The sequence below is a fragment of the Gorilla gorilla genome, chromosome 14 (genome assembly GCF_029281585.2).
Source record: "Gorilla gorilla gorilla isolate KB3781 chromosome 14, NHGRI_mGorGor1-v2.1_pri, whole genome shotgun sequence".
Classification (NCBI taxonomy): domain Eukaryota; kingdom Metazoa; phylum Chordata; class Mammalia; order Primates; family Hominidae; genus Gorilla; species Gorilla gorilla.
This window is the reverse complement of record NC_073238.2, coordinates 47,053,621-47,078,507: the sequence shown is the minus strand read 5'-3', so window position 1 is coordinate 47,078,507 and position 24,887 is coordinate 47,053,621. Positions and strand designations below refer to the sequence as shown.

General features: G+C 33.6%; 1 protein-coding gene across 12 annotated transcripts in view; it reads right to left on the bottom strand.

Moving 5' to 3' along the window:
• The window catches only part of PDS5B (PDS5 cohesin associated factor B), a 187,140-nt gene that overhangs the window by 15,564 nt on the left and 146,689 nt on the right, over nt 1-24,887 (bottom strand). For all 12 annotated transcript variants that reach the window (XM_019039884.4, XM_055360563.2, XM_004054355.5 and 9 more), the window contains 9 exons: nt 19,105-19,173; nt 17,529-17,665; nt 14,161-14,284; nt 8,666-8,870; nt 6,258-6,372; nt 3,992-4,124; nt 3,558-3,677; nt 2,521-2,583; nt 1,494-1,639 (listed from right to left, as the gene is read on the bottom strand). In XM_019039884.4, coding sequence (XP_018895429.2) covers nt 1,494-1,639; nt 2,521-2,583; nt 3,558-3,677; nt 3,992-4,124; nt 6,258-6,372; nt 8,666-8,870; nt 14,161-14,284; nt 17,529-17,665; nt 19,105-19,173 — 1,112 coding nt within the window. The remainder of the gene's footprint in view (nt 1-1,493; nt 1,640-2,520; nt 2,584-3,557; nt 3,678-3,991; nt 4,125-6,257; nt 6,373-8,665; nt 8,871-14,160; nt 14,285-17,528; nt 17,666-19,104; nt 19,174-24,887) is intronic.

Sequence of the window (24,887 nt, the reverse complement as noted above, 5' to 3'; positions counted from 1 at the left end):
AGCACTTATGCTAAAACCAGTGAAAGGATGAATTAAGTTTCCTTTTGTTTTTCTCAAAGAATCATTTTAAAAACTCTTCTTTAATGAGCAAAGGACATGAACAGACACTCCTCAAAAGAAGACAAATGGCCAACCATTAAAAAATGCTCATCATCGCTAATCATCAGAGAAATGCAAATCAAAACTACAACGAGATACCATCTCACATCAGTCAGAACGGCTATTACTAAAAAGTCAAAAAACAACAGATGCTGGTGAGGCTGCAGAGAAAACAGAACGCTTATATGTTGTTGGTGGGCATGTGAATTAGTTTAGCCACTGTGGAAAACAGTTTGGAGATTTCTCAAAGAACCTAAAACAGAACTACCATTTGATCCAGCAATCCCACTACTGGTTATATACCCAAATGCAAATAGATCATTACACCAAAAAGTCACACGCACTCATCTGTTTAATGCAGCACTATTCACAATATCAAAGATATGGAATCAACCTAGGTACCCATCAATAATGGACTGGATTAAAAAAATGAAGTTCATATATACCATGGAATACTACGCAGCCATAAAAAAGGATGAAATCATGTACTTCACAGCAAGAAGGCCATAGTCCTGAGCAAATTAACACAGGAACAGCAAACCAAATACTGCATGTTCTCACTTATAAATGGGAGGGAACATCAAACACACATGGGTATACACATGGAAACAACAGACAATGCGGACTACTGGGGGAGCTGGAGAAAGGAGGATGTGGGCTGAAAAACTACCTATTGGGTACTATACTCACTATCTGGATGCAATATACCCATGTAACAAACCTGCACAGGTACCCTCTGTATCTAAAATAAAAGTTGAATTTTAAAAAACCAAAAAAGCAAAAACATACTTTTAAAAAAACGAAGTTTATATATGTACGTGGTACTATACAAATAAATTCAAATGATACCAAAAAGTATAAAATAACCTCCCTTTCTATACTAGGTTAACATAAATACTGTTAAGATTTTGCATATTCTTCAAAAAAACTTTCTATGCATATAAAAACAAATGTGAACATTAATCTGCTTTCAAAACTTAAAGATTCCATAATGCTGTTTCATATACTTTGCCTTTTTCACTCAATAATGTATTGTGGAAACTCTTCCATACTAACTCAGACCTCATCATGTTTAATGACTATGTATTCCATTGTATCATACACCATAATACAACAGTTTTACAATTGCTACACACTGAGGTTGGAAACTAGTTTATGTGTACTAACACAGATTACCCCCAACAAGCTAAAGAATGAAAGACTAAGACAGAGCACCCATCCAAAATAAGCAAGCAAATAAGTATGAACTTGTGACTACCAATGTTAAATGGAAAAATTAAGCAATACATTACTTTCCATTTACTGACATGAAACATTTTGGATTATATTATTTCAGATCTCATAGCCTTGCTGGAATCCTTAAATGTAAATTGTGGCATTTCTTTTGCACTTACCTCCCCTTTATTCTTCCAGGAGAGCTTGGATTTGAGCTGCTGCTTGCATTGCTTACAGTTTCCATTCGTGATGATTTGGTCTGAGATTGCTTGCCTGCTGATGAAAGTGGCTTGTTAACAGCTCCTAGAACATTGGTTGTTTTAGGCTGAAATGAGAAATGTACATCTCTTTTTATTTGGTTAAAGCCAAAAGAAAGTTACGTGTAAAGAACCATAAATAACATCTCTAAGTATTTACTTACAAATCATGAAAAATGTGTCTATCCTTAAGCAAAATAATAAGTATAAACTAAATATCACTTGAACAAATTAAAAACTATACAGACAGAGTAACAGTTGAATTTCTTAGTTATTTGGAGAAAACGGCTTACATAAAAAGTGAGAACAAATGAAATAAATAATCAACAATGAAAATAGATAATTAGACTCTTGCCATGGAAAGACATAAGAATATGCTTTTTTGGCCGGGTGCAGTGGCTCATGCCTATAATCCCAGCACTTTGGGAGGCCAAGGCGGGTGGATCACGAGGTCAGGAGATCGAGACCATCCTGGCTAACACAGTGAAACCCCGTCTCTACTAAAAATACAAAAAATTAGCCGGGCGTGGTGGCAGGCACCTGTAGTCCCAGCTACTCGGGAGGCTGAGGCAGGAGAATGACTTGAACCCAGGAGGCGGAGCTTGCAGTGAGCCGAGATGCGCCACTGCACTCCAGCCTGGGCAACAGAGACTCCGTCTCAAAAAAAAAAAGCTTTTTAAGATTTTTTTATCTTGATATTAACCTAAGAAGTCTAAGAATCAGGTCTCCTAGGACTTTATTACAAGCTAAAAAGTAAGTTTGTGTATTTCAGCTTGTGTATATCTAGTAAATATAATTATTTCTTACTAGTAAACGTAAGATCGTTAATACTTATATTTTCCAGCTTGAAAATATAAATTTTTGAAGAAATACAAAATAACACAATTTTGCCAATAATCATGCTAAAATAAGCTACCACATAAAAATTAAAATGATTCTCAAAACATACTTTTCCAGGAGTGAAAAATGATTTCATTTCAGGAGGCAGATAATTTTTGGTGTTACTGAAATTCTACAACCAAGAGAAAAAGAAGTCGTCAGTGAATATTAAAACACTATCTACAGGTGGTTCAAAAGCCAACAAAGCAAACAGCAGTTTTTTTATTTAAACTAAATTATCATATGAAACACAAAATTTCAGTCACTGATTTTAACTACTGTAATAAGGTTAAACCAACCTCATGCCAACTCTAATATTAACAAAACATATTTGAGCTCTAACATGTTAGAGCTCTAAGAGTGCATCAGAAAACACATGCTTCTTTAATAACACCCTTCAGGGGAAAGACCACATGTACATACTCCTATTACTCTGCTCACACCAACGTGACAGCCCTTTTAGCTACTGAGCAATCCTACAGGGCTGTTCCAAATCTCTATACACTGGTAAGGTCTTAACTGGCATTTTGCTTTAAAAGCAAAAAGAGGATAGTGGTTATTTCCAGACTCTGTTACTCAGTATGTTCAGCTAAATTACGAGGAATTAAATAAATAGATTATAAGGGAGTAAGAGGGACTGTGGGAAACACTTTTTACATCTTATATCACACTCGAGTTTTTGGAGCATGGTTTGGTAACACTCTTGTAGTATTCCCAGGGTCTTAGGCATGTTCTAGTGTCTGTTCTCTGCTTGTTTCCTCATACCAATTATAAATCCCAATAAAGGGCTTTTAACTTCAGACTGTATCTCTATCAGCACTCTCCTTCCCATTTTGAACAATGGCCATTAATTCACAGATTCACATGCTTTGATCACATTTCTACTTGTGCTCTAAGACTGTCTTAAAACTGAACATAAACACCAGATCATCCTAATATCTGAACCTTACGTGTGTCCTCCAGTTTGACTCATATTCTGGTTCTGATCTTAAATCACATTCTTAAGACTCACAGCAATTTTTCCATGATCCTTCCTGATCTTCCTACAACCCAGTGCTGAGAATACATTTTATTTCAACTTACACAAACAAACTGTAAAGTAACTACCTTGTCAGGTTGAGTGAAGAAACGAGCTGGTAGTACCGGGTCTTTAGGAGATTCCAAACTGTATGTAGTACTCTTTGACATGATGATATTCATGGCAACATCACACACGGTGTACAGTTTCTGCAATAGTATATTTTTTAAAAAACAGATACTTAAGCTGGCAATCTAGACTCTGTAAACTAGGAATAATTTCAGAACATGAATCCAGTCTGAATAGTAAACTAATGAAAGCAACAGTCTGTGTAAGCATTTTAGCTTACACTACTGGTTTTGCTCATTTACTTGTAATAAAATTACTGCTAATTCTACGTAATTCTAATTACTAATAGAAAAAATTATTTGATGTTATCTATAAATACTACAGAAGTTTCATACTTTACACCTAAATTTTTAAATCAATATGGAACCATAATTATTTACAAAGAATTACATACTTCATTCATTTTTGCATCATCTGGTCCTTGGGCATCTTTTGTTTGTTTAATATTTTCTACCATCTTTCTGATAAAAGCGTGACTGTTATTTTCATTTTTAGCCATTAATATTTCCAGAACAAACCAAAGACATCTAAAAAAAAAAAAAAGGAAAAAAGAAATATAGAAGAAAATCATCCTTTGTTAAATATAGATACAATAATTCTAAATATAAATATAACGAACCTAGATAATATAACTCCAGGAAGAAAAAAAAAAAAAAGAAACAGTTACAAACCAGCAGGGAAAAAGAATATGTCACACAAACATATAAAAACAGGTCAACAATGCAGATATGAGCTTATAAGATCCCTTCTTAAAATCTCACTAGATTTCCAAGGAGGCAGGTTAAAGGGGAAACATAAATGGTAGAAAGGATGAAGTTATCTTAACCCTCAGCTATGACAGGGAGTTAAAGACTATCAAAGGAATAGTGGTGCCACGGATCAAGTGAGGCCTCAGATACTCAAGACTGACTACAGTCCTGATGGGAACTCTTCAAGAGAATATAACTGCCTTATTAAATATAAACAGTTAAGAATATTCAATAATAGAAAAAGTCACGACTGACAACTATAAGCATTGTCTTTGCTTAAAAAGGGAAAAATTAAAAGAAAGCTTCAGTAGCTAAGTTTTAAACTTAATTACGTACAACTCTACTCAATAAAAAATGAAAATTTTTTTGCTTATGTATTATAGAGACAGAAAGGAACAAAGTTATAGTTGATACATAGAGGAGAAAAGTAATGGGAGAAGGAGGAGAGAAATGTGAAGCAAGGTATTATTCTAGAACAGAAAAGAAATAACCTTTAGGAACTTAGGTATAGGATAAGTTCTTCTGAAGTGGCTCCCTGATAGAATGGAGATTATGCATGGCTACACTGGGGCTACTTAGAAATATAACCGTAAGTCTCTAGTAAATTCCAAAGGATGTTTTATTTATTTTTAAAAACCCAATGTTCTCAGAAAGAAGTGGCTAGAGGTTTTCAATAGTTTTAATCACTCTAACACAAAACTAATTTTGATAGAACTAATTTTTTTTTTTTTTTTAATAGAGACAGAGTCTCACTCTGTTTGCCCAGGCTGGAGTGCAGTGGTGCGATCTTGGCTCACTGCCAACCTCCACCACCCAGGTTCAAGCAATTCTCCTGCCTCAGCCTCCCAAGTAGCTGGGACTACAAGCACGCACCATCACATCTGGCTAATTTTGTTGTACTTTTAGTAGAGACAGGGTTTTGCCATGTTGCCCAGGCTGTTCTGGAACTCCTGACCTCAGGTGATCCACCCGCCTCAGCCTCCCAAAGTGCTGAGATTACAGGCATGAGCCACCAGGCCTGGCCGAACTAATTTCTCATTTTTTAAAAAAGGAAACTGCAGTGGGAAAAAAAGGGCATTTTTTCCTTTGCCATGAGAATTCATCATTAATTTGATTTTATTCTCCTGAGGCTTCTCAAATTATTTAACTATAAAATACTTCTAAAAATTAAGACATTAAGAAACATTTTAATATAATAGGAAACTAAAGGCATCATAAATTAGTTGATTAAAAATCCCAATGGTAATCTTTTATTGTAACTGAACGAGGACCAGGGTCTTGAGCTTATTTAAAGAATTATGCTGGTCTTAAAAAGATTTCTCTAAATATCACTATATTCCTATTCCCCATCCAGGCATGTACAGTGTTTTCAGTCTTTAAGCAATAATCTTTGAAAAGAATTACAAATATTTTAAACTCTAGCTAGAGAATCACCAATTAAGTAATAAGTAGGAGTAGTTCCCCAGTTACGAATTTGGCCCATTGTTAAAATTAGACCATTCTCCTTCTACAGAGGAAGACAGTTATTGCAAAGAAAAATGTGCTTACTACATGAGTAAAAGCAAGATTATTAATTGACCTCACATGAAAATCTACACAGTTTCAGAAGGAAGAAGGAAAAGATAAGAAATGGAATGGAAATTTTAATGAATTACTTCAATAGAAAAGGAACACCAGACTGGTAAAGAAACATAACTATAATAATTATGATTAAGTTTTGGGAAACTACATTAAAAATGTAATATAAAGAGATGGTATGAAAAAAGAAAGACAAGAGAGCAAATAAAGAACCTTAAACACCTAAGAAATGAAATACATCAATAAACTAATTATAACTGAGATCCAATTATCAGCATTAAGGAGAAAAAATAACTTTCAGAAAATATGAAAATGGGATGGAAAAAGTCTTACTCTTTAACATCTTTAAGTTGTTCAATATCCTGTACTTTGACATAATCTGGGTCATGTGCCAAAAGGTGAATTGTATATGGAACAACATACTCTGGTAGAAGAGACAATAATTTTTCTGAAAAAGAAAACAAACAAACAAAAAAAAAAAAACAGAAGAAAAAGAAAAAAACAAAACAAAACAAAAATATCCAGGTTAGAAAACCAAATCTTACACACTCTTTCTTTCGTACTATATTTTCTGCATCCCAACAGTTCACCACAATGACTTGAAGAAAAATATATTGAAATACCCTGTGTTGAGGTACATGATAAACAGTCTATTCATTCATCTACCATGTTCAATATTGAAATGGCCTACTAAATACACCATGGGCTGAGGCTACAAAAACAAATATTTCAGTTTTAAAATACATAAGGAAAAAGTGACCCAAACAAACTATATTCAAAAGTGAGAGAAAAAACATCTATTTTTCCTATTAGAAGTGACTCTATGTTTAACACTCTCTTGTAAGCTGCTGAGCAAAATAAGTAACATCTAGTATTTTTCAGAGTCAATATGGAACAAGAGGTTGATAACTACTTGTAACAGAAGAACAGAATAAAGGAACAGACTTAAGAGTTTCTAGGGCATTTTAAATAAAGAAACAGCTATTTAGTTTAAATGCAATTATTTTTGTATGTTGGCTGAGATAAGCATATTCTGTTAAAGAGGTCAGAATGGTAATCCTAATTGGTTTAATAAGGGGTACACATAGACTGGGACTCATATTCTGGACAATTTCCATTTATATTTCCTATTTTCCAAATAAAAATATAAATTGGATGTTTTAACCTCATGTATATGTGTCAATAAAGCATCAAATTTTCTTTATTTCTATTGCTAAATCTACAAAGAACAGTTTGTGTGTAACATCATTCATTTCAAGGCCGACGTGGAAAGAAAAAGGCAACACGGTTCAAAATCTGGTGAAATTAAAATTAAATTCTATCAAATATTTATTGACTGTTTACTATGTTCCAGGCCTATATTAGAATCTAAAAATATAAAGATGAGTAAGACTAGGTAAAGAGCTCACACTAAAGCATAATCAGAGACAGAAGCTACACTTCAATGTGAAAGGTGCACCAAAATAAGAATGGCTAACACATACTGAGCACTTCTTTGGGCCATACATTATGCCAGGCACTGTATGTAATTTTTTAAATTCTCACAACAACCACAAGCAATCAGTATAATTATACCAATTTTGCAAATAAGGAAACTAGGGCACAAATGATTAAGTAATCTGCCAAAATACGACAGGTAAACGGCAGAAATGGGATGTGACTGCAGACCCCTCACATTTTCCAGCATAAGGAAAGAAGAAAAAGAAAGAGGGTCACAGTGATGTGGTAACCCCAAAACTGTATTTTAAAGCATTCAAAAGGTGTCAACCATGTTCCTTGGTTTTGTTCATTGTTTGTCTGGAAACAGGAGGCAATTTCCAGATAGAGTTGACAACAGAGAAAAAAGACTGTTACACAAATTTCAAGTAATCGAAAGTAAATGAAACACAGATTTCATAATAGGGAGCAGAAAGAAAGCTTGAAACTCAGGCTGAGAGCAAACTATAAAGGGCTATAAGGTGTTTCAACTTTATCCCACAAGCAACAGAGAATCAACAGAAATTTCAAGTAAGGGACTGATGTGATCTAATCTGTTTTAGAAGGATAATTTTGATAGCAATGTGATACAGCAGGCAGTGGGTCAGAGGCACAGGAGCAATTACAACAGGGAGGCAATGTATACAACAATCCAAGTGAAAATATAGCAAGGTAGGAGAGTAGAAGATGAATGCTCAAGACATTTGGAGAAAGAATTAACAGAATTTGGTGACGGATGAGAGGAGGGAAAAAAGGTATGAATAATGCCTCTGATTTCTGAGTGAGATAACTGGATGGATTTTAATGCTGTTTGTTAAATCACAGAAGTCAAGAGGCACACCAACTAACCTCAATGGGGTAAAGTGAGCAGATGAAAAGTAGGCATGCAAACACCTGATATTAATGTCAGCTACAGGTGAGAACAAACAACAAACTTATACTTTTTTCCAATTAAAATAAGATAAAGCTCAGACAATCTATATAAACGTACAAATTTTACTATTCTGTTAAAAGTACCTCCAATGTCATTGTTTATTTTCCTTGGCCATTTAGTCCTTTACATAAACAGATATAGGTTGATATTTAAGTACCATGCATTTTTTAAATGACCTTCATATTAAATGAAAAGCAGTTATTGAAAAATGGTAATAAAAAGTGTCAATTACAAATAATAAATAACAGTAATATCATATATCATGCTATATTCTATAAAACTGAAACTAGCAGGCTGAAAAAGTATCCTTTTCATTTTCTTATATGCTTACCACTAACAGCTGCATGCTGCTTCAGATACTCCCGCCTTACATTTATATTTTTCACCAAACATTGCCTAGCATGAGCTCTTCTCTCCTTTACAGGATCTTTTGCACAAAGGGCACAGATTGCCATATACTCAAGTGGAAGCCGTAAACGGGAAAGGCCTTTGTGAAGTTTCTGGGCAAACACTTGTCTTACTTGATAGCATTCATCCTGTAAAGACACAATTATTCCAGATATGATTCAAATGGCAGCAAAGAGTAACAACTTCAGATATAAAATTTGCTATTTTAAGTAAAGAAAAGAGTAAACAGTAGCAAGTTTATCTACAATAATTGCTTCACTGCTCACAAGAGTGAGATGTTGTGACTAAAGTTCATTTCAAAGCTGCAATATTCATCTGGGCCCTAATAAGTACCAGTTAGATGTGTTAGAAAACAAACATACTTTTAAAACAGAAAAAAACTAGTAAATATAAATCTGCCCTAACTTAAATAAGATACAAATATTAAGGCTTAAACACCATCTCATATATATCTTTTTCATTTACTGGGCAAGATAAAACTGCCCAATTTATACATTTGAGTTCTGTCACTGAAAAAAACTATTCATATTAAAATGTACAACTCTAGCTGGGCATGGTGGTACACACCTGTAGTCCCAACTACTCGGGAGGCTAAGGCAGACATAGCAAGACCCTGTCTCTTAATAAAGAAATAAAAAGCACAACTCTGAAGGTAAGGATTACTAATCCATTTCAGAAACACCAAATTATTTTGACTTCTATACTTAAACCAGGCTGATTATTACCCGTGTGCCTGCTTAACTCATACTACTCCCCTCTCCTAAACTACCCACCCCTAGTCTCCTAGCTAACTCCTACTTATCCTTAAAGATAGCTTCTATATCAGACAGAACGCAGTGTGTAATCTGTATCCAGCACCCACCTCTGTACTCTTAGCATTCTGTACTTATCTCCAGCATAGCATTTAGTATAAAGTATTAAAATGATTGGTTTAAATGTCTGTCTTACCCATCAGTACTTGTTCCTTGAAGAAAAGAATTATGTTTTTATCTCTCTAAGCCTAACAAAAAACCTGGCACATAGATGATCAGAAGTTTTTCTGAACGACACTAGTTCCCCCTTATCAGTGGAGGTAGAGGATACATTCCAAGACCCACAGTGGATGCCTGAAACTGAGGATAGTACCAAATCCTATATATATTCACAAATGAACAGGCCATTCATTAAAATCCCAATCAAGTCCAGGTTTTTGTCCCTCTCTGACTAATCATTCAGGATGCAACAATACAAGACAAATTAATTGCAATGTCAATCCTTGAAGCATCACACAAGTAGCAGGTTTTCAAAAAGTCATCAAAGTGATGTTAGAGAACTGTGAAATCATAGGCAACTCCACTAACATAAATAACAACTGAAGAAGAGAAAATTAACAGGAATGATGACACACACATAGGTACTTCAAGAGAATCATATGAATAAATAAGTATAAAAAGCGCTACTGGGAACTGAGGAAGTCTTCAAATATTTTTCTGCAAAGATGATTATCCTTTTGACCGGTATTACAAAAGTTAAATGTGAAGTAAAGAATAGAGTAATACAATTTTATCTGAAAAAAATGTACCCTCAAAAAAGCAAACACTGGATATAATTGGTTAAACATAAGAAAAAAACAGATGGTGTCTAATACTACAAATGTCCCCGCCCCCCCAGATAAAGTTCCAATCAAAGCTTTTATTCACTACTGACTATAAAATTAATTTTAGTCTGCAGCTTAAGTAAATTCACTTTTAGTAGCCTTTTCTAGTTCAAAGTATCTCAAAACTACCATTAATACCATGTAAATATTTCAATTAGTTTGTGTATCTCATTGTATTATTGATACATCTCTATTTTCTGTTCTCCTAAGAGATTGTTAGCTTCTCTGGGCTATAACCATGACTTACTCATCTTTGTATTTCCAGAACTTAGAACAATGTACAGCACACAGAAGTACAGAGTAAATCTTTCATGAACTGAATTCCAAGTTCTAAAATATCTAAGTAATTAAATTATATTAAAATTAATATTGTTTTATTAAATTTCTCCAAATGTACTTTCTGTTCAAATACATAACAGCAGCCTCCCAGATACAATACCGCATTTAAAGAGCCTCAAGAAATAAAGTACATGTACTAAAGCACAAAGCATAGTCCTGTATGTATCAGGGGACTACAAATAAAATTCATAGGAAATCAAAGACTTCTTCCAGCTAAAAGACTCAGAGCGAGTTTTGTAAAGAAGGTTGTGTCTGAGCACTGACTTGCAGAAAGGGTTAGGTTGGATGTGTGGAAATGGGAGAGTAAAGAGAAAATTAAAGGCAGCAAAGTACAAGGCACAAAAAAGAAAAAAAGCTGTTCAGCTACATGAAAGGAGGTTAAGTAAAGGAGAGTGTGCTCAACAAGATTTTTAAGCGTACATTTGGGTTAAAATATTAGAGGGGCTCAAACACCACGTTGTAAAATATGTGCAGTTGTTTTTACAAGCATCAACCCCCTAAATATTTTTGGAACAGAGGAATGACATGATTATAACTGTAATTAGGGAAATTTACCAACAATAAAAAAGATTCCCAACAGTCTTGGTGAGAGCTAATGATGATTACGGCAATAAGAATGGTCAAGAAAGTATGAATAAAAATTATATAATGGATATCAAAGGACAGAATTATCTGTACTTTGCAACAAGGTGCAAGGACAAGCCAAGAGTCAAATATAAACCATGCTTTTAGGTATAAGAAATGCCATTCAGATTTATTTAACACTTATATAGGCTCTTCATGTCAAGAAAGAATAGATCTGGGAACTACTATATTTAACACTTATATAGGCTCTACATGTCAAGAAAGAATAGATCTGGGATATATTATAACTCTCAGTATTATATTCACAGAACATAAAAGTATAAAATTTCTGTTTAGCATCTGAAGTAGGACCTGAGTCTTGAAAAACCTTAACGTTGCTGATGTAATAGTCACTTACATAGATGATGAGATGGCCAAAGAAGACTGTGTAAGTGAAGAAGTTGATCCTAGACAGATCCTCATAGAAGACATACATTTAAAAAAAAAAAAAAAAGAGGAAGAGCCAGAAAATGTAATCAGATAAGTAAAGCAACAATCAAGAGACAGAAACCAAATAAGACAGTTTTAAGAATAAAGAAGCAATGAGTTGTGTCAAATATAATGAAGCCCAGTATCACTGGACTTGAGGACTTCAACAGGACATTTCTGGAAAACAACAAAGGCAAATGACAAAATATGAGTAGAGAAGACAGGATAAGAGAGTAAGAGAGACAAAGACAGATTATTCTTTCTTGAGGTTTGGAGGTTTAAAAAGAGGAGATGGGCATATGATTTAAAGGAAGAACAGATTACAGAAAAGCTTTGCTTAAAATAGGGTAATTTGATATGTTTCTAAGTTGTGAGAAGATGCTAGTAACTGATTTTTAACCACTGACACATGTTCCATAGTCAAGATAATTCCAAAGCAATCTTAAAGTTTAGGCCATTTGAACTTTCACCTTGGGAATTTGGTGCTTGAGGTGGCAATGTATAACAAATATTTGCTAGAAAAGGAAGTCCTTAGAAGTCAGTAACTGTGGATGCTTTTTACTTAGAGTGGACATTTACCTAATGGCTGGCACATACTTCTTATATACTGTAAGTTTCAAATAAAGTCCATTTCTTGTATTAGCATACTTTGTGTTTTTTAAATATTTCCACTTCAATAATGATAGCAGCAAATGCTCTAAGAAATGCCATACCAAGAACCTGATAAACAGACTGCAAGTCTTCCCAATTTAATAAAATAATTACATATGTTGGTTTCTTCTAAGAAATGTGATAGATGCTTTTTAAACAATTTTCAGTTTAAGATTATCTCCAAAAATTAAGTGGGGAAACTATACCAAGGAAGTTATGGGCTCCCCAAAATTCCTTTTTTTTTTTTTTTTTTTTGAGATGGAGTCTCGCTCTGTTGCCCAGGCTCGAGTGCAATGGCACGACCTCGGCTCACTGCAACCTCTGCCTCCTGAGTTCAAGCAATTCTCTGGCATGAGCCACCACACCCGGCCGAAATAGCTGTTTTTAAAAGACTGAAGTACCAGTCTTGACAAATCATTTGACAAAAATGATTACAATTTAAAAATAGATGACTGTGTCTAGAGAGTTATACATAAGTGGCAATTTAAAAATATGTACTAGAATAAAGTGTGGGGAGGAAGAATTGCAATGATCACTGAAGTAAATTCTTAAGACTACTTGGAAAAGAAGAGAAAAACTAAGTGTAAAATAACGAAATTATTAATGAAAAACTCATACTGAAACTATTTTATTTACTAATGTGAAAGTCCTTTTTACTTTTCTCAATGATGCTAAAGACTTCTAAAGCGGTACAGTCCAAATATAAAGTTACTCTAACAAGAAATCCATAAAACTGGAATAGGAATCTGAAAGTTTCACTGCTTATAATCCGAAAACTTAACTCACTGAGTAATAAGGAATGCTTCTAACCTGAAATTAGTTCTATGTCATGTCTTTATAAAAGTATAAATTTCGATACTGTTGTTTTCCTTTCAGGAACTGAATACATACAGTCAGTCTTCCTTATTTGTGGATTCTATGTTTAGGAATTTGCATACTCATTAAAATTTATTTGTAACACCAAAATTAATACTTGAAGCAATTTTTGGGTCATTTGCAAAGTAAATACACAAAGCAGCAAAAAATGTAAGTAGCCAGATGTGCACATTCCCAGCTAATGTCAAAGAAGGCAACACTGTGCCTTCTTGTTTCAGCTTTCATACGTAAACAGTGTCCTTTTTGAGGTCTATTCAGTGCCACATTTTTCACAGTTTTGTGGTTGATGTTTTTGTTATTTCATGATGAAGTACTGTCTGGTGTTTCAAAGCACAAGCATACAGATGAACTGCTGTCTGGCGTTCCAAAGCACAAGAAGGCTCTGATATTCCTTACAGAGAAAATGTGTGTACTAGATAAGCTTTGTTCAGGTACGAGTTACAGTGCTGTTGGCTGTGAGTTCAGTGTTGAGACAACTATATATAATAAATAGTCTTTAAACAGATACATACATAAAACAAGGTTGTATATTAACTGGATGATGAAAATGTTGTGGCCAGGGGCTTGAAGGAATCTATTCTGTGAGTTCTCTTAAGAGCAACTGTTCAGTATCTGCTAACTGAATGCCTGTGATAACATTATAGAACAAAACTATTACAAAGAAGAAGATCAACTGTACTATGTTAGCAACCCAAAACTCAAATGACAGTTTCAGAACTCTGAAATGTTTCTCATGCATAAATTTTTCAGAAACAAACCAACCATACACATTCAAGATTTTAATCTATGTATCACAGTGGATGTTTTTCCTTCCTAAAAGTCAAAGACCTTCAAAAAGTAGTTGTACACAGCCATTTCCTTACGTTGATAGCTAATGCACATAGCTGATATTGTTCTAATGTGATGATTTCATGGTAACAGGGTTCTTGCGCCAGCTTCACAATAGCACTCCCAGCAGCAAGTCTCAGACGTGACATATCTGGTTTACTGAAAAATGAGTAGAATGAATATAGATTAGCATTTAAAATACTTGTACAAAATCTTCTGTACATCTAATATTATTAAAAATTCTGGCACAAAAAAGTTAAAAAAAAAATGCTGTGATCTGAATGTTTGTGTCCCCCAAAATTCCTATGTTGAAATGCAAGTACCTAGGAGATAGTATTAGGAGGTGGAGCCTTTGGTGAGGTGATTAGGTCATTGTGGGAAACCCTCATGAATGGGATTAGTGTCTTTAAAAAGTGGCCTGAGAGGGCTTGTTTACCACTTCTGCCATTTGAGGACACAGCAAGAAGTCAGCAGTTTGCAACCCTGGAGAGGGCCCTCACCAGAACCCAACCATGCTGGCACCCTGATCTTGGATTTCCCAGCCTCCAGAACTGTGAGATAGAAATTTCTGTTGTTTATAAGCCTGGTATTTTATTACAGCAGTCTGAGCAGGCTAATACAGAAAATAATTTAGTGATACTGAACACCATATTATGCTCATTTAACTTTGGAAGATGTTGTCTAATACTACAAAATTCTTCTTTTAAACATAAGTCAATGCTAGTGTCACTCAAGTCATTTAATTCCCTCATTCTAAATAAAACAGGTCTTAGTCAAGCGTAGAAGAAATCTGTCTCTATGTTTAGTTGTTAGGTTTTACATACTCTACTATGGATTTTGTTGGAGAAATGTTTATATATAGATGAGGCATCAAATATGTTCTAGCTTGCTAATAAATCAAACACAACTACTGTGCTAAGCACAGAAGAAGAATGAAAGCAGGTGTGGTGAGGAAAACATTACTATTCTTAGCTAGAATTCAACTTTTCAAATATTACCAAGAGGCTCTTTTTAAGTTCAAGGAAAGAAAACTGCTAAAATGAAGCACAATTCATAGAATTCCAGACTAGTAAATACATCTAAACAATCCTTCCTAATATAGTGATATATTAGCTGAAATAAAAGGGATCTTGAACAAATATAAGGAGGGAGAAGTTGTAACTCCTTAAATAGAACCCCTTTGTAGCTCTATAGTAAAAGATTGTTATTCAACATCCATGCAACAAATCTATGTCTATTGTGTACATATAGCACTGCGGGGTATTTAAAATAAAAGACAATCTTAGTTTTCCAAGACTTAATAATCTAGTTGGCCATGTAAAAATATTGACTGGATGCTAGCCAACATTAGTAAGTTTCTAAAGTTGTAGGACCTCGTCTCAAAGGTGTGTCTCATCTCATCAACAACAATATTCCAAGTAGCTATTAATCAGTAAATCACAGTTCTTAGTGCAAAAAGTATAAACCACCTGTTGGATGTTTTCCTCACAGATATGGATAACAGATGCTTCCTGTGTTATCTATCCTTAAAATTTCCCATCTAGACCAGAGGTTTCTATTTAACCTCGTAAACTTTTTTTGTTTTGTTGTTTTTAGCTTTATTAAGCAGAGGAAACTTTTCTTGAAACCAAATCTTACATAAAAGTTTAAGGTGTAAACACAAAAAATCACTTTTGCTTAAATAGGAATGCAAGCTTCCTACTTAAGGAAAGGACACAGACCCCCACCTACCAACTCCCAAGACTCCACCTGTTATGTCTCTACCAGAAAAAATTCTTATTCCAACTCTAGGCTGCCCCTAAATATTCCTGAATGTCATATGGGTTCCACAAAACACAGCATAAGTGACATTATATACTGGGTATTATTCCAATTACATTCGAAATTTTAATACATATAACCCTTACATAAACTCTATAAGGAGATACTATTGTTATCCTCATTTTACAGATGAAGAATCTAAGACACGTAGAAGTTAAATAACTTGCTGATAAATAAAAGCAGCTGATAAATGGTAGAACCTCAGTTTGAACCTGTGTAGTGTGTCTTCAATCTGCCTGAATGTTGTAAACCACCAAAGAACTTTGCCTCTCTGATAAAAGTTTATATAGCTGAATATAATTGGCCAAATAAGAAGTATAAAATAATATAATTAATAAATTGATTTATAAGGCCAAATGTATTAACACTGAGGAAAATTTCTTTACCAGGCTGAGCTGATCAATACAAAATTATTTCAAATTCAGTAAAAATTTTAAATCAAAACATACTTATTATTTGTAACTCCTAAACATTGGCATATATAAATTAGGGGAATAGAGACATGAAAACAGAATAGATTAATTAGAATAAAAGAAAGTAAACAGATACAGAATGAATAGTTTACCAAGTTTTTTTTATATGTTTTGTTTGAGAAGGATGTGCTTCTGTTAACATTCTATGCAAAGAATACAGTATAAGCAAAACATACAAGCAGAATACAGTATAAGCAAAACATACAAGATGGAAAGGCAGAAGGCAGCTGGCAGTCATCTTTGTATGTTTTCTTATTAAAGTCTTTAGATATATTAAGGAGCACAGAGCTATTCTCCTATTTTGTATTACCAAGGAGGGGCACCAAATGGCACTTGGTTTACAAGAGGACAAACCTTAAATTTTAACTAACACTGACATAATAACCACCATTATCATCAATGCTTCTAATTATTATGTGCTAAGTAGTGTTTTAAATGCTTTAGGTATACTAACTTATTTAGTTATATCATAACAGCTAGATGAGCCAGGTACACATAATTATTACCTCTACTTCGTGGGTTAGGAAACTGAGGGACCAAGAAGTTAAAGCAACTTACTGAAGTTCACCTGACTAGTAAGTGGTGGAACCAGAATTTGAATCCAGGCTCCAGAGTCCAGTAGTTTTCAATCACTACACTCTACTTACTACATCTTTCAAAGAAAATAAAATAACAAAAACCAAAAAAGTGTGCTCATTTTCAATAATTTACTTCAAGTACATTTTTAAAGTATGCATTTATTTATACTTCTGGAAACAGATTCAATAAGTTGCCTTTCACCCAATCTGTTGTTTCCCCTTATATATTTAACAAGAATGTAAAACACCAGTTATTGACTGGTACACTCACACTTTCATACGAGATATTCTAAAATGTAAGAATCTATTGTTTAAAATATTTACAATGTATAACAGTACCCTGCACCAGACATGTGACCGCCACTGTAAAATAACCACTGTACAAAAGCATATTCCAGTAAAAATATATGCACATGTACAAAGCAATTCTAATTTTAAAAAAAAAAGAAAAAGAAACAGCACCATTCAACAGTTACACCAAGAGCTGAAATATTATGCAATCCAAAGAACTGTGAAATAGTAATTGCATACCTGATTTTCCCCTGTTCTGTCAAGTCTCCATCACTATGCAATATTGTTGTTAGCAATCTTAAGGTAGAAGTTCCTGATTTACTGTGATTATTTTTCATTCCAAGTAGCCATCGAACCATCATTTTAATAGCCTGAATCTATTTAAGAGAGAAGTCGACAAATAAAACACTGGTACATTTTGAAAGAATTTCCGTATCAACTTTTTTTAAAATAAAATGTATTTAATGGATGCTTTTTAAGAAAAGAAAAAATTCTTTTCTGTATATATGAAGATAATCTTGAATGTTTTAAAGATGTTTCAAACCTCCAAGAAAATGGCAAAAGAATGATTTGACTAAAGACTAGTTTGTTCTTTGCTGTTTTAAAATGTTTCCCCAACATGTATTTGATCCTGTAGAACATACAGTAAAATCATGCTTAACCTCTCTAATCAGAAAAGTTAAGTTCCCAACTACAAATTACATTTAATCTTTTCTGCCTAAAAAATGATACCACTCATATTTGTTCTACATTTTATGATTATGAAGTATTTAAAGTATTTTTACACGCATTACTTCCTTTAATGTTTCCAAGAATTCTTTTGAAGAAGTACATATTACCTCTTTTTAAAATGATGTACAAATTATCTTTCACATATTAGCTCAGCTTTTTACAGAGCTAAGGCTCAGATGCTAAGAGGGTCTTCGATAGTGTCTGGCTCACGGCAAAGACGGAAGATCTCTTTCCTGGCCAGTTGGTAAGTATGCCTACCAACTGGTAAGTTGGTAAGTGGCCTACCTTCTAGTCCAGTGCTGCTTTCAAGTATACAAAAACTGCAGCTTGAGACCAATGCCGAGAAAAACAGGTTTATACTGAGACTCAAAGTATCAAGCATCATTCATTGATGTAAAGGTGGGGCTATTGTACAAGTCTGCAAAACTAGTATCATAACCTCAAGCTAGAACAATGTGAAAAGGTAGTTCGTAATACGAACTATAAACAAATATAAATACACACACACACACACACACACACACACACACAGAGACTGAAAGGGTTTATAAGAAATTACAGCTAGAAAATAACAATATTTAATGTATTTATTTTTGGCCTTCATATCTTGGTAGTGGATTGACATGAGGTCTACACTACAGGCCATAGATGGTTTTAATAAATCAAGAGTCTATACCAATGATGAGCAATCTTATAAAACTCCTAATTCAATAAATTATAGGCTGAATTTTTTAAAAATAAAAAGTTTTATTAAATCCCATGGAAAAGATGAACAGGCTTAAAATCTGAATTATCATCTTTACAGAACAGAGGAAAGTCCATAAAAACTAGCACTGCCTTTTGCCATCAGGGAAGCAGCTTTCAAATCTTTTTTTCTCCTCAAACTAGATTATGTGCAGCTGTCCACAAAATCCCAGCTTTCTCATTATTACCCTATAGTCTCACAGCACATAAGACATCATACAATAAATATAAATACTTGAGTGACTTTAACATCTTTCCAATAGAAATAGAAATTTTAATACCTCAAATATTACAATGTGGTGATTATATTAAAATCAATAGATCTATGCATATTACTCACTTTGACCATTGTCTCAGGAGATACTTCTTCATCTGGAACCCAAAGTTTAGTTGTCTTTTTCCCTGGAAGCTAAAAATAAACGAGAAAAAAAAAAAAAACAAGGACTTTAAAATATAAATATGAATTCTTTTCAATTAGCACTTAGAAAATGAATGAAATCTGTACCTTCTGCAGTGACATTTGTTATATATGACTAAAGTACTTCATCTAACCCTATTTACTTTAAAAAAAAAAAAGGTTGAAAGGCATACCTTCACTAGCGCCTATGTACAGCACTTACAGATCCATCACGACTGGTTCTTTCTAGGTCTGTGGTGGGACTAACTCTAACTTCTTACACATCACTCCCTTATTTAGCCCCTTTTGAGATTCAATTATCTAATGCAAGAACTAGGATTTTAAAAAAACATGGAGCCAAAAGGTGTAGCTCTTAAACAAGAAAGTTATAAAAAAAAAAAAAAATCTTGAGCTGGAGAGGTTTTGTTTTTGTTTTCAGCACAACTGCAAACTAATCCTGAGGTGATCATGTGCAAGTACTAGCAGGTAGGTGTTTACAGTAGTAACCAGGAAATTAAAATAAGATGGCAAAAGAGCTGAACCAATCTCGGAACACTTGAGATCCCATTTTTACCCTCAGGTCAAAGAACAGGAATTGAATATCACCTCAGGTAACCCTCTGGTAACAAAACAGGTAGCCCCCAACATCTAAAAAGGCAAACTCCCTCAAACACAAACAGCTACAGATTCACACACAGTTTATAACTCATTTCTTCCACTGAGAAGTGCCTTCAAAGTATGAAGTAAAAATAATGAAAAAGGAATCACATTAGGCACCTTGTGATGAAATTTCTAACTAAGGATGTCAAGATCCCAAAAGCTTCCATAGAGAAACTACCAAAAAGGAATAAAAGATTAACTTCAGATTTCTCAGCTGCAAGACCAGATGCCAAAAAAACAATGCTCTGAATTTTCAAGTGACTTGAAACACAGAATTCTAATATCCAAAAAACAGTACTGAAGAATGAACACTAGAATTCAAGACAGAAAGCTTCCAAATTACAATCCATGTTGAAAGAATTACTCAAAGATAACACTATTTAATTCACAAGAAAAAACTAAATTAGTATAAACTATTACAAATACAAAGAAAAATGAAAACAAAAACCTTACATAAATAAGAAACTATCAGATACTACCAGAAACAACAGAGACTATCAGGTAGATTTATAAATAATAAAGCCACAAAAGATACAACAAAAACAAACAACATAAGAAATCTGAAAATTATGGGATGGAAAAATATACCAGTCAAGATGAAAAGCACTGAAGAGGATATGGACTTAAATGGGATACTGATATATTTTATCTTACAACACCAAATAAAATATAAAATTCATGAACATTTACACAACCAGCAGAATAACATCAAAATAAACCAGAACAAACATGATTAAAATCAGAAGATTGAAAACTTCATCACAGCAGAATATGTGAATATATCTCTTTCAAAAACTGGTAAGTTAGGATGAAAAAGGATAAATACCTAAAATGGAAGTAAATATACAGAAATAAAATATGCAAGCATTAGAAAATAATCAAAGCTGGCATTCTTTATAATTGACAAAATTAGAATTTAGCAAGAAAGATGGATATAAAATCAGAATTACCAAATAATTCACCTTATCAATCATAAACATAAAACATAATCTTAAAAACTTTATTTAGTGCCTAACATAAGTTGTGTGAGAGAAATTTAACATTTTTCTTTTTAGAGAAAACTATAAAACATTAAGGAAAGACATCTTGTGGATGGGCAAACACATCAGTGGAAAAGAACAGAGGCTCTATAGGAGACATGAGTGGTAGCACTGCAGATTACCAGGAGATGGTAAGATATTTAATAAACAGTGCTGGGAAATTTGGTAACCCTAACATGCAGCAAAAATGAAATCCTTATATCACAGCATACAAAAAAAAAAGTAAATCAATTCCAGATGGATTGATTTTTGTGTGTGTAAAAAAAGAAAACCTTTAAACTTTTAGAAGAACATATGGGAGGCTATTTTCATGACATTAGAGTAGGAAAAGATTTCTTAAATAAGATGTAAAAAGTATTAACTACCAAAGAATAATGATAAATACAGCTACATTAAAAGTAATAACTTTTGTTCAGGCCAGGAGCGTGGTGGCTCACGCCTGTAATCCCAGCACTTTGGGAGGCTGAACTGGGTGGATCACGTGAGTTCAGGAGTTGGAGACCAGCCTGGCCAACATGGTGAAACCCCATCTCTACTAAAAATACAAAAACTAGGTGGACATGGTGGTGGGCGCCTGTAGTCCCAGCTACTCGGGAGGCTGAGACAGGAGAATGGCTTGAATGTGGGAAGTGGAGGTTGCAGGGAGCCGAGATGGCGCCACTGCACTCCAGCGTGGGTGACAGAGTGAGACTCCATCTCAAAAAGAAAAAAAAAAGGAATAACTTTTGTTCAAAGGATCAAAGGACACAATAAAGGAGTGAAAAGACACACATAAATGAGGTTTTACACACTTCATGATGATACTATAACATGTACCAGATAAAAGATCAATATAGGTAAAGATTGCCTATGGGAAAAAAACACCAAGGGGAATAAAAGGTAAAATACATCAAAAGGGAATTTCAGAAAGTAGGCAACATGAATGGTGACTAGACACACAAACTTAATTAGTAACCACAGAAATGCACATTGGGACTATAATGAGCTATAATGAGATACTGTATCTATTAGATATTTTCTCCCAACAGTGTATAACATTATTGTCAGATTTCTTAATAGAAAAATAAGTTTTAACAAACATTATAAAAAATGACTTAAAAAAAGTGAAAAGTTAAATATGTCTATATACCGTGATTCATCAACTTCACTCGTAGGAATAAAACCTAGAGAAATTCTTGCTCATATGTAGCATGGGGCTTCAATAGCAACATTCATAGCAGCACTGTCCGAAAGAGTAAAGAAATGGAAATATTCCACAATCTACTAGAAGAATAAATAAATTATGAGATATTTTCCACAGTGAAATCATAGAGTAACAAATGAATGAACCACAGTTAGATTTAGTAACGAAGATTATTCTTAGAAACAAATGTGGAGTGATAAAAGCAAATCCTCCAAGACTATACAGGGTATGATATAATTCTTAGAAACCTCAAGAACAAGCAAAACTAAACAAGTATGTGGTAAATTTTGTTGCTGTTACAGATTAACCGAAGATTCAAGAGAGTAGATATTAGGGACAAGGAGGAAGTAGAAAGGATTGAAGAGTAATAAAACTCTAAGAACTCTAAGGAACTAAAAGTTCATAGGTGTTCATTGTATTATGAAACATGTTATAGAAATGTTACATATATTCCTTTGTACATATCAAATATATAATAAAACAAGACAAATTAATGGATTAAAAATGGTGAGCAGTTCTGTTTCTGACAAGATGTGACTAGGTTGTTTTGAACCAATTTTCATACTGAAACAAACGGAAAGGCTAAACAAAATATTTTTTAAAAATCAGTTTGAAGGGAACAGACAGCTACCAAAGCAGTGAGAATTTGCAGGGCAAAGTTTCAAATAAGGAGGGAAAGCAAAGATTTGAGTCTGGCACTGAGATTAGTTTTTTCACACAGACGATTAATGATTCTGAAAGTGAAAGGGGGATGAGAAGTTGAGCAAAGCTTTCCTGTCACAGAGCTAGAAGAACAAGATTAAGAATCCTGAGCCCATTAAAAAGTAAAGGCCTTGTTAAACAACCTGGACTTCTGGGTGGATCCCAGACAAATATACTCTAGACATAAGGTGACCAGAAAAAAATAATAAGCTTGTCCAAAACTGAAGCCAAACTTCCATTTTCATTGGATGGAAGTGATCTGACGATAGCTTAACTGCCTGACAGAAACAAAAGTAAAACTCTGGAAGAATATAACCACATCTGAAGCCTCACATTATCTCAACAACTTTTCATACAAAAAGTCTATCACTCAATCAAAAGCAATATATGTACAAGATAAGATTTGACCAAAAATTTGAGAAAAAAATAGACAAAAGTTACAAGAGATCATGATTATAAGCCTAACAGATACAAACTTCACATAATTAAGATTTTTCAAGGATTTAATGACAAGCAAATTCTGCAGCAAAACAAAGAGCTATGTTTAAAAACTATAGAATTACAGAATTGAAGTATGTGTATATATGTGAAATTAAGAATTCAAAGCATGAGCTTTACGTACGATTAGACAAAACTGAAGAGAGTGAACTCAAAGATAGGTCAGAAAAAAAACAAAAACTGAAGCATGAGGAGGCTGGTAGAAAAGTACAGAAAAAGTGTGTCACACAGCTAGGTCACAGCAAAAAAAAATGTACGTTTAAAGTGTGTTAATAGAACTGCAGTAAGAAAGGAAAGAGAATATGAAACAGAAATTGTATATGTAAAGATAATGCCTAAAAATTATTTAAAATTTGTAAAAGACTTTAAGCTATATATACAAGAAGAGCTATAAGCCAAGTACGATAACTATAAAGGAAAGCATACCCAGACACATCATAGCAAAACTGGAAACCAATGGAAAACAGAAAAGACAAAAACATTCACAGCAAAAAGACAGAAGACCTTCAGAGGAACAAGACTGTCAATAAACTTCAAGAAAAAAGAAAATGGAAAATAGAATAATATATTCAAATCATTGATGGGGGAAAATACGCCAGTCTAGAATTCTTAACCCAAAGAATGCATCCTTTAAAAAATCAAGGTAAAATAAAGATCTTTCCAGACAAACAAAAACTGAGAAAATTCATTAGTGGAAATCCAAACTAAAAAAAAAGTATTAAAGTAGTTCTTTAGATAGAAAATCATTACATAGAAAGGAATGAAAAACAAAAGGAGAAAATATGTTGGCAAATCTAAATAAACATTAACTGCATAAAATAACAGCAGTAATAGAACTGGGTGAACAAGAGCACAAAAAAGCACCAAGGAATAAAAGGGATTAAAGTATTTTGAAGTTCCTTGTGCTATACTGAAAGTTCAAAGCAGACCAATTGACACTGGCCTTTAGAGTAAGTCCAAAGTCCATGTCGTAATTTCTAGGAAAACTACTAAAATAATAGCAAAATGTAAAACAGACTGGTAAAATGAAATAAAAATATTTAATCAAAAATAAGAAAAGAGAAAAATACACAACTGACAGGACAAACTGAAAACAAAAAATCAGGTGGCAGATTAACCCAGATATCACTACTTACATTATGTTTACTTTTTGGAGGAAAAACTTTATCTCATGTTTCTTTTAATTTTCCAGAGAACCTAGTACAGTGCTGTCACAGCAGATACAAAATAACTGGAGACTAACAAAATCATTATTTCCTCTCCCAATGTTTTTTCGTTCTCTCCCAATGTAGGGAAAAGAACAAGTTTATATAGAAAAAGGTAAAACTATAATCATGACAACCATACTATGAGCTGGTTTACCAATCTGCATATTTTTAAAAATAGATGTCCTGTCAAAAATTAAACCCCTGTAAATCTGAAATAGATAGCATCAGGTTATACTTTATATTTATCAAGGAATGTATTTGAGGTCATATGCCTATTCTCAACTAAAAAGATGTTTCAAGGTGGTTTTGCTTATAATGGAGACAAGCCTTATTTTTTTTAAATAGGAAAACCTAAAATCAAGGCAGTCAAATGGAAGTATTATTGATATCATTTCACTTCTTTCTTTGTTGGATAAAATTGCAAAAGTTAACATT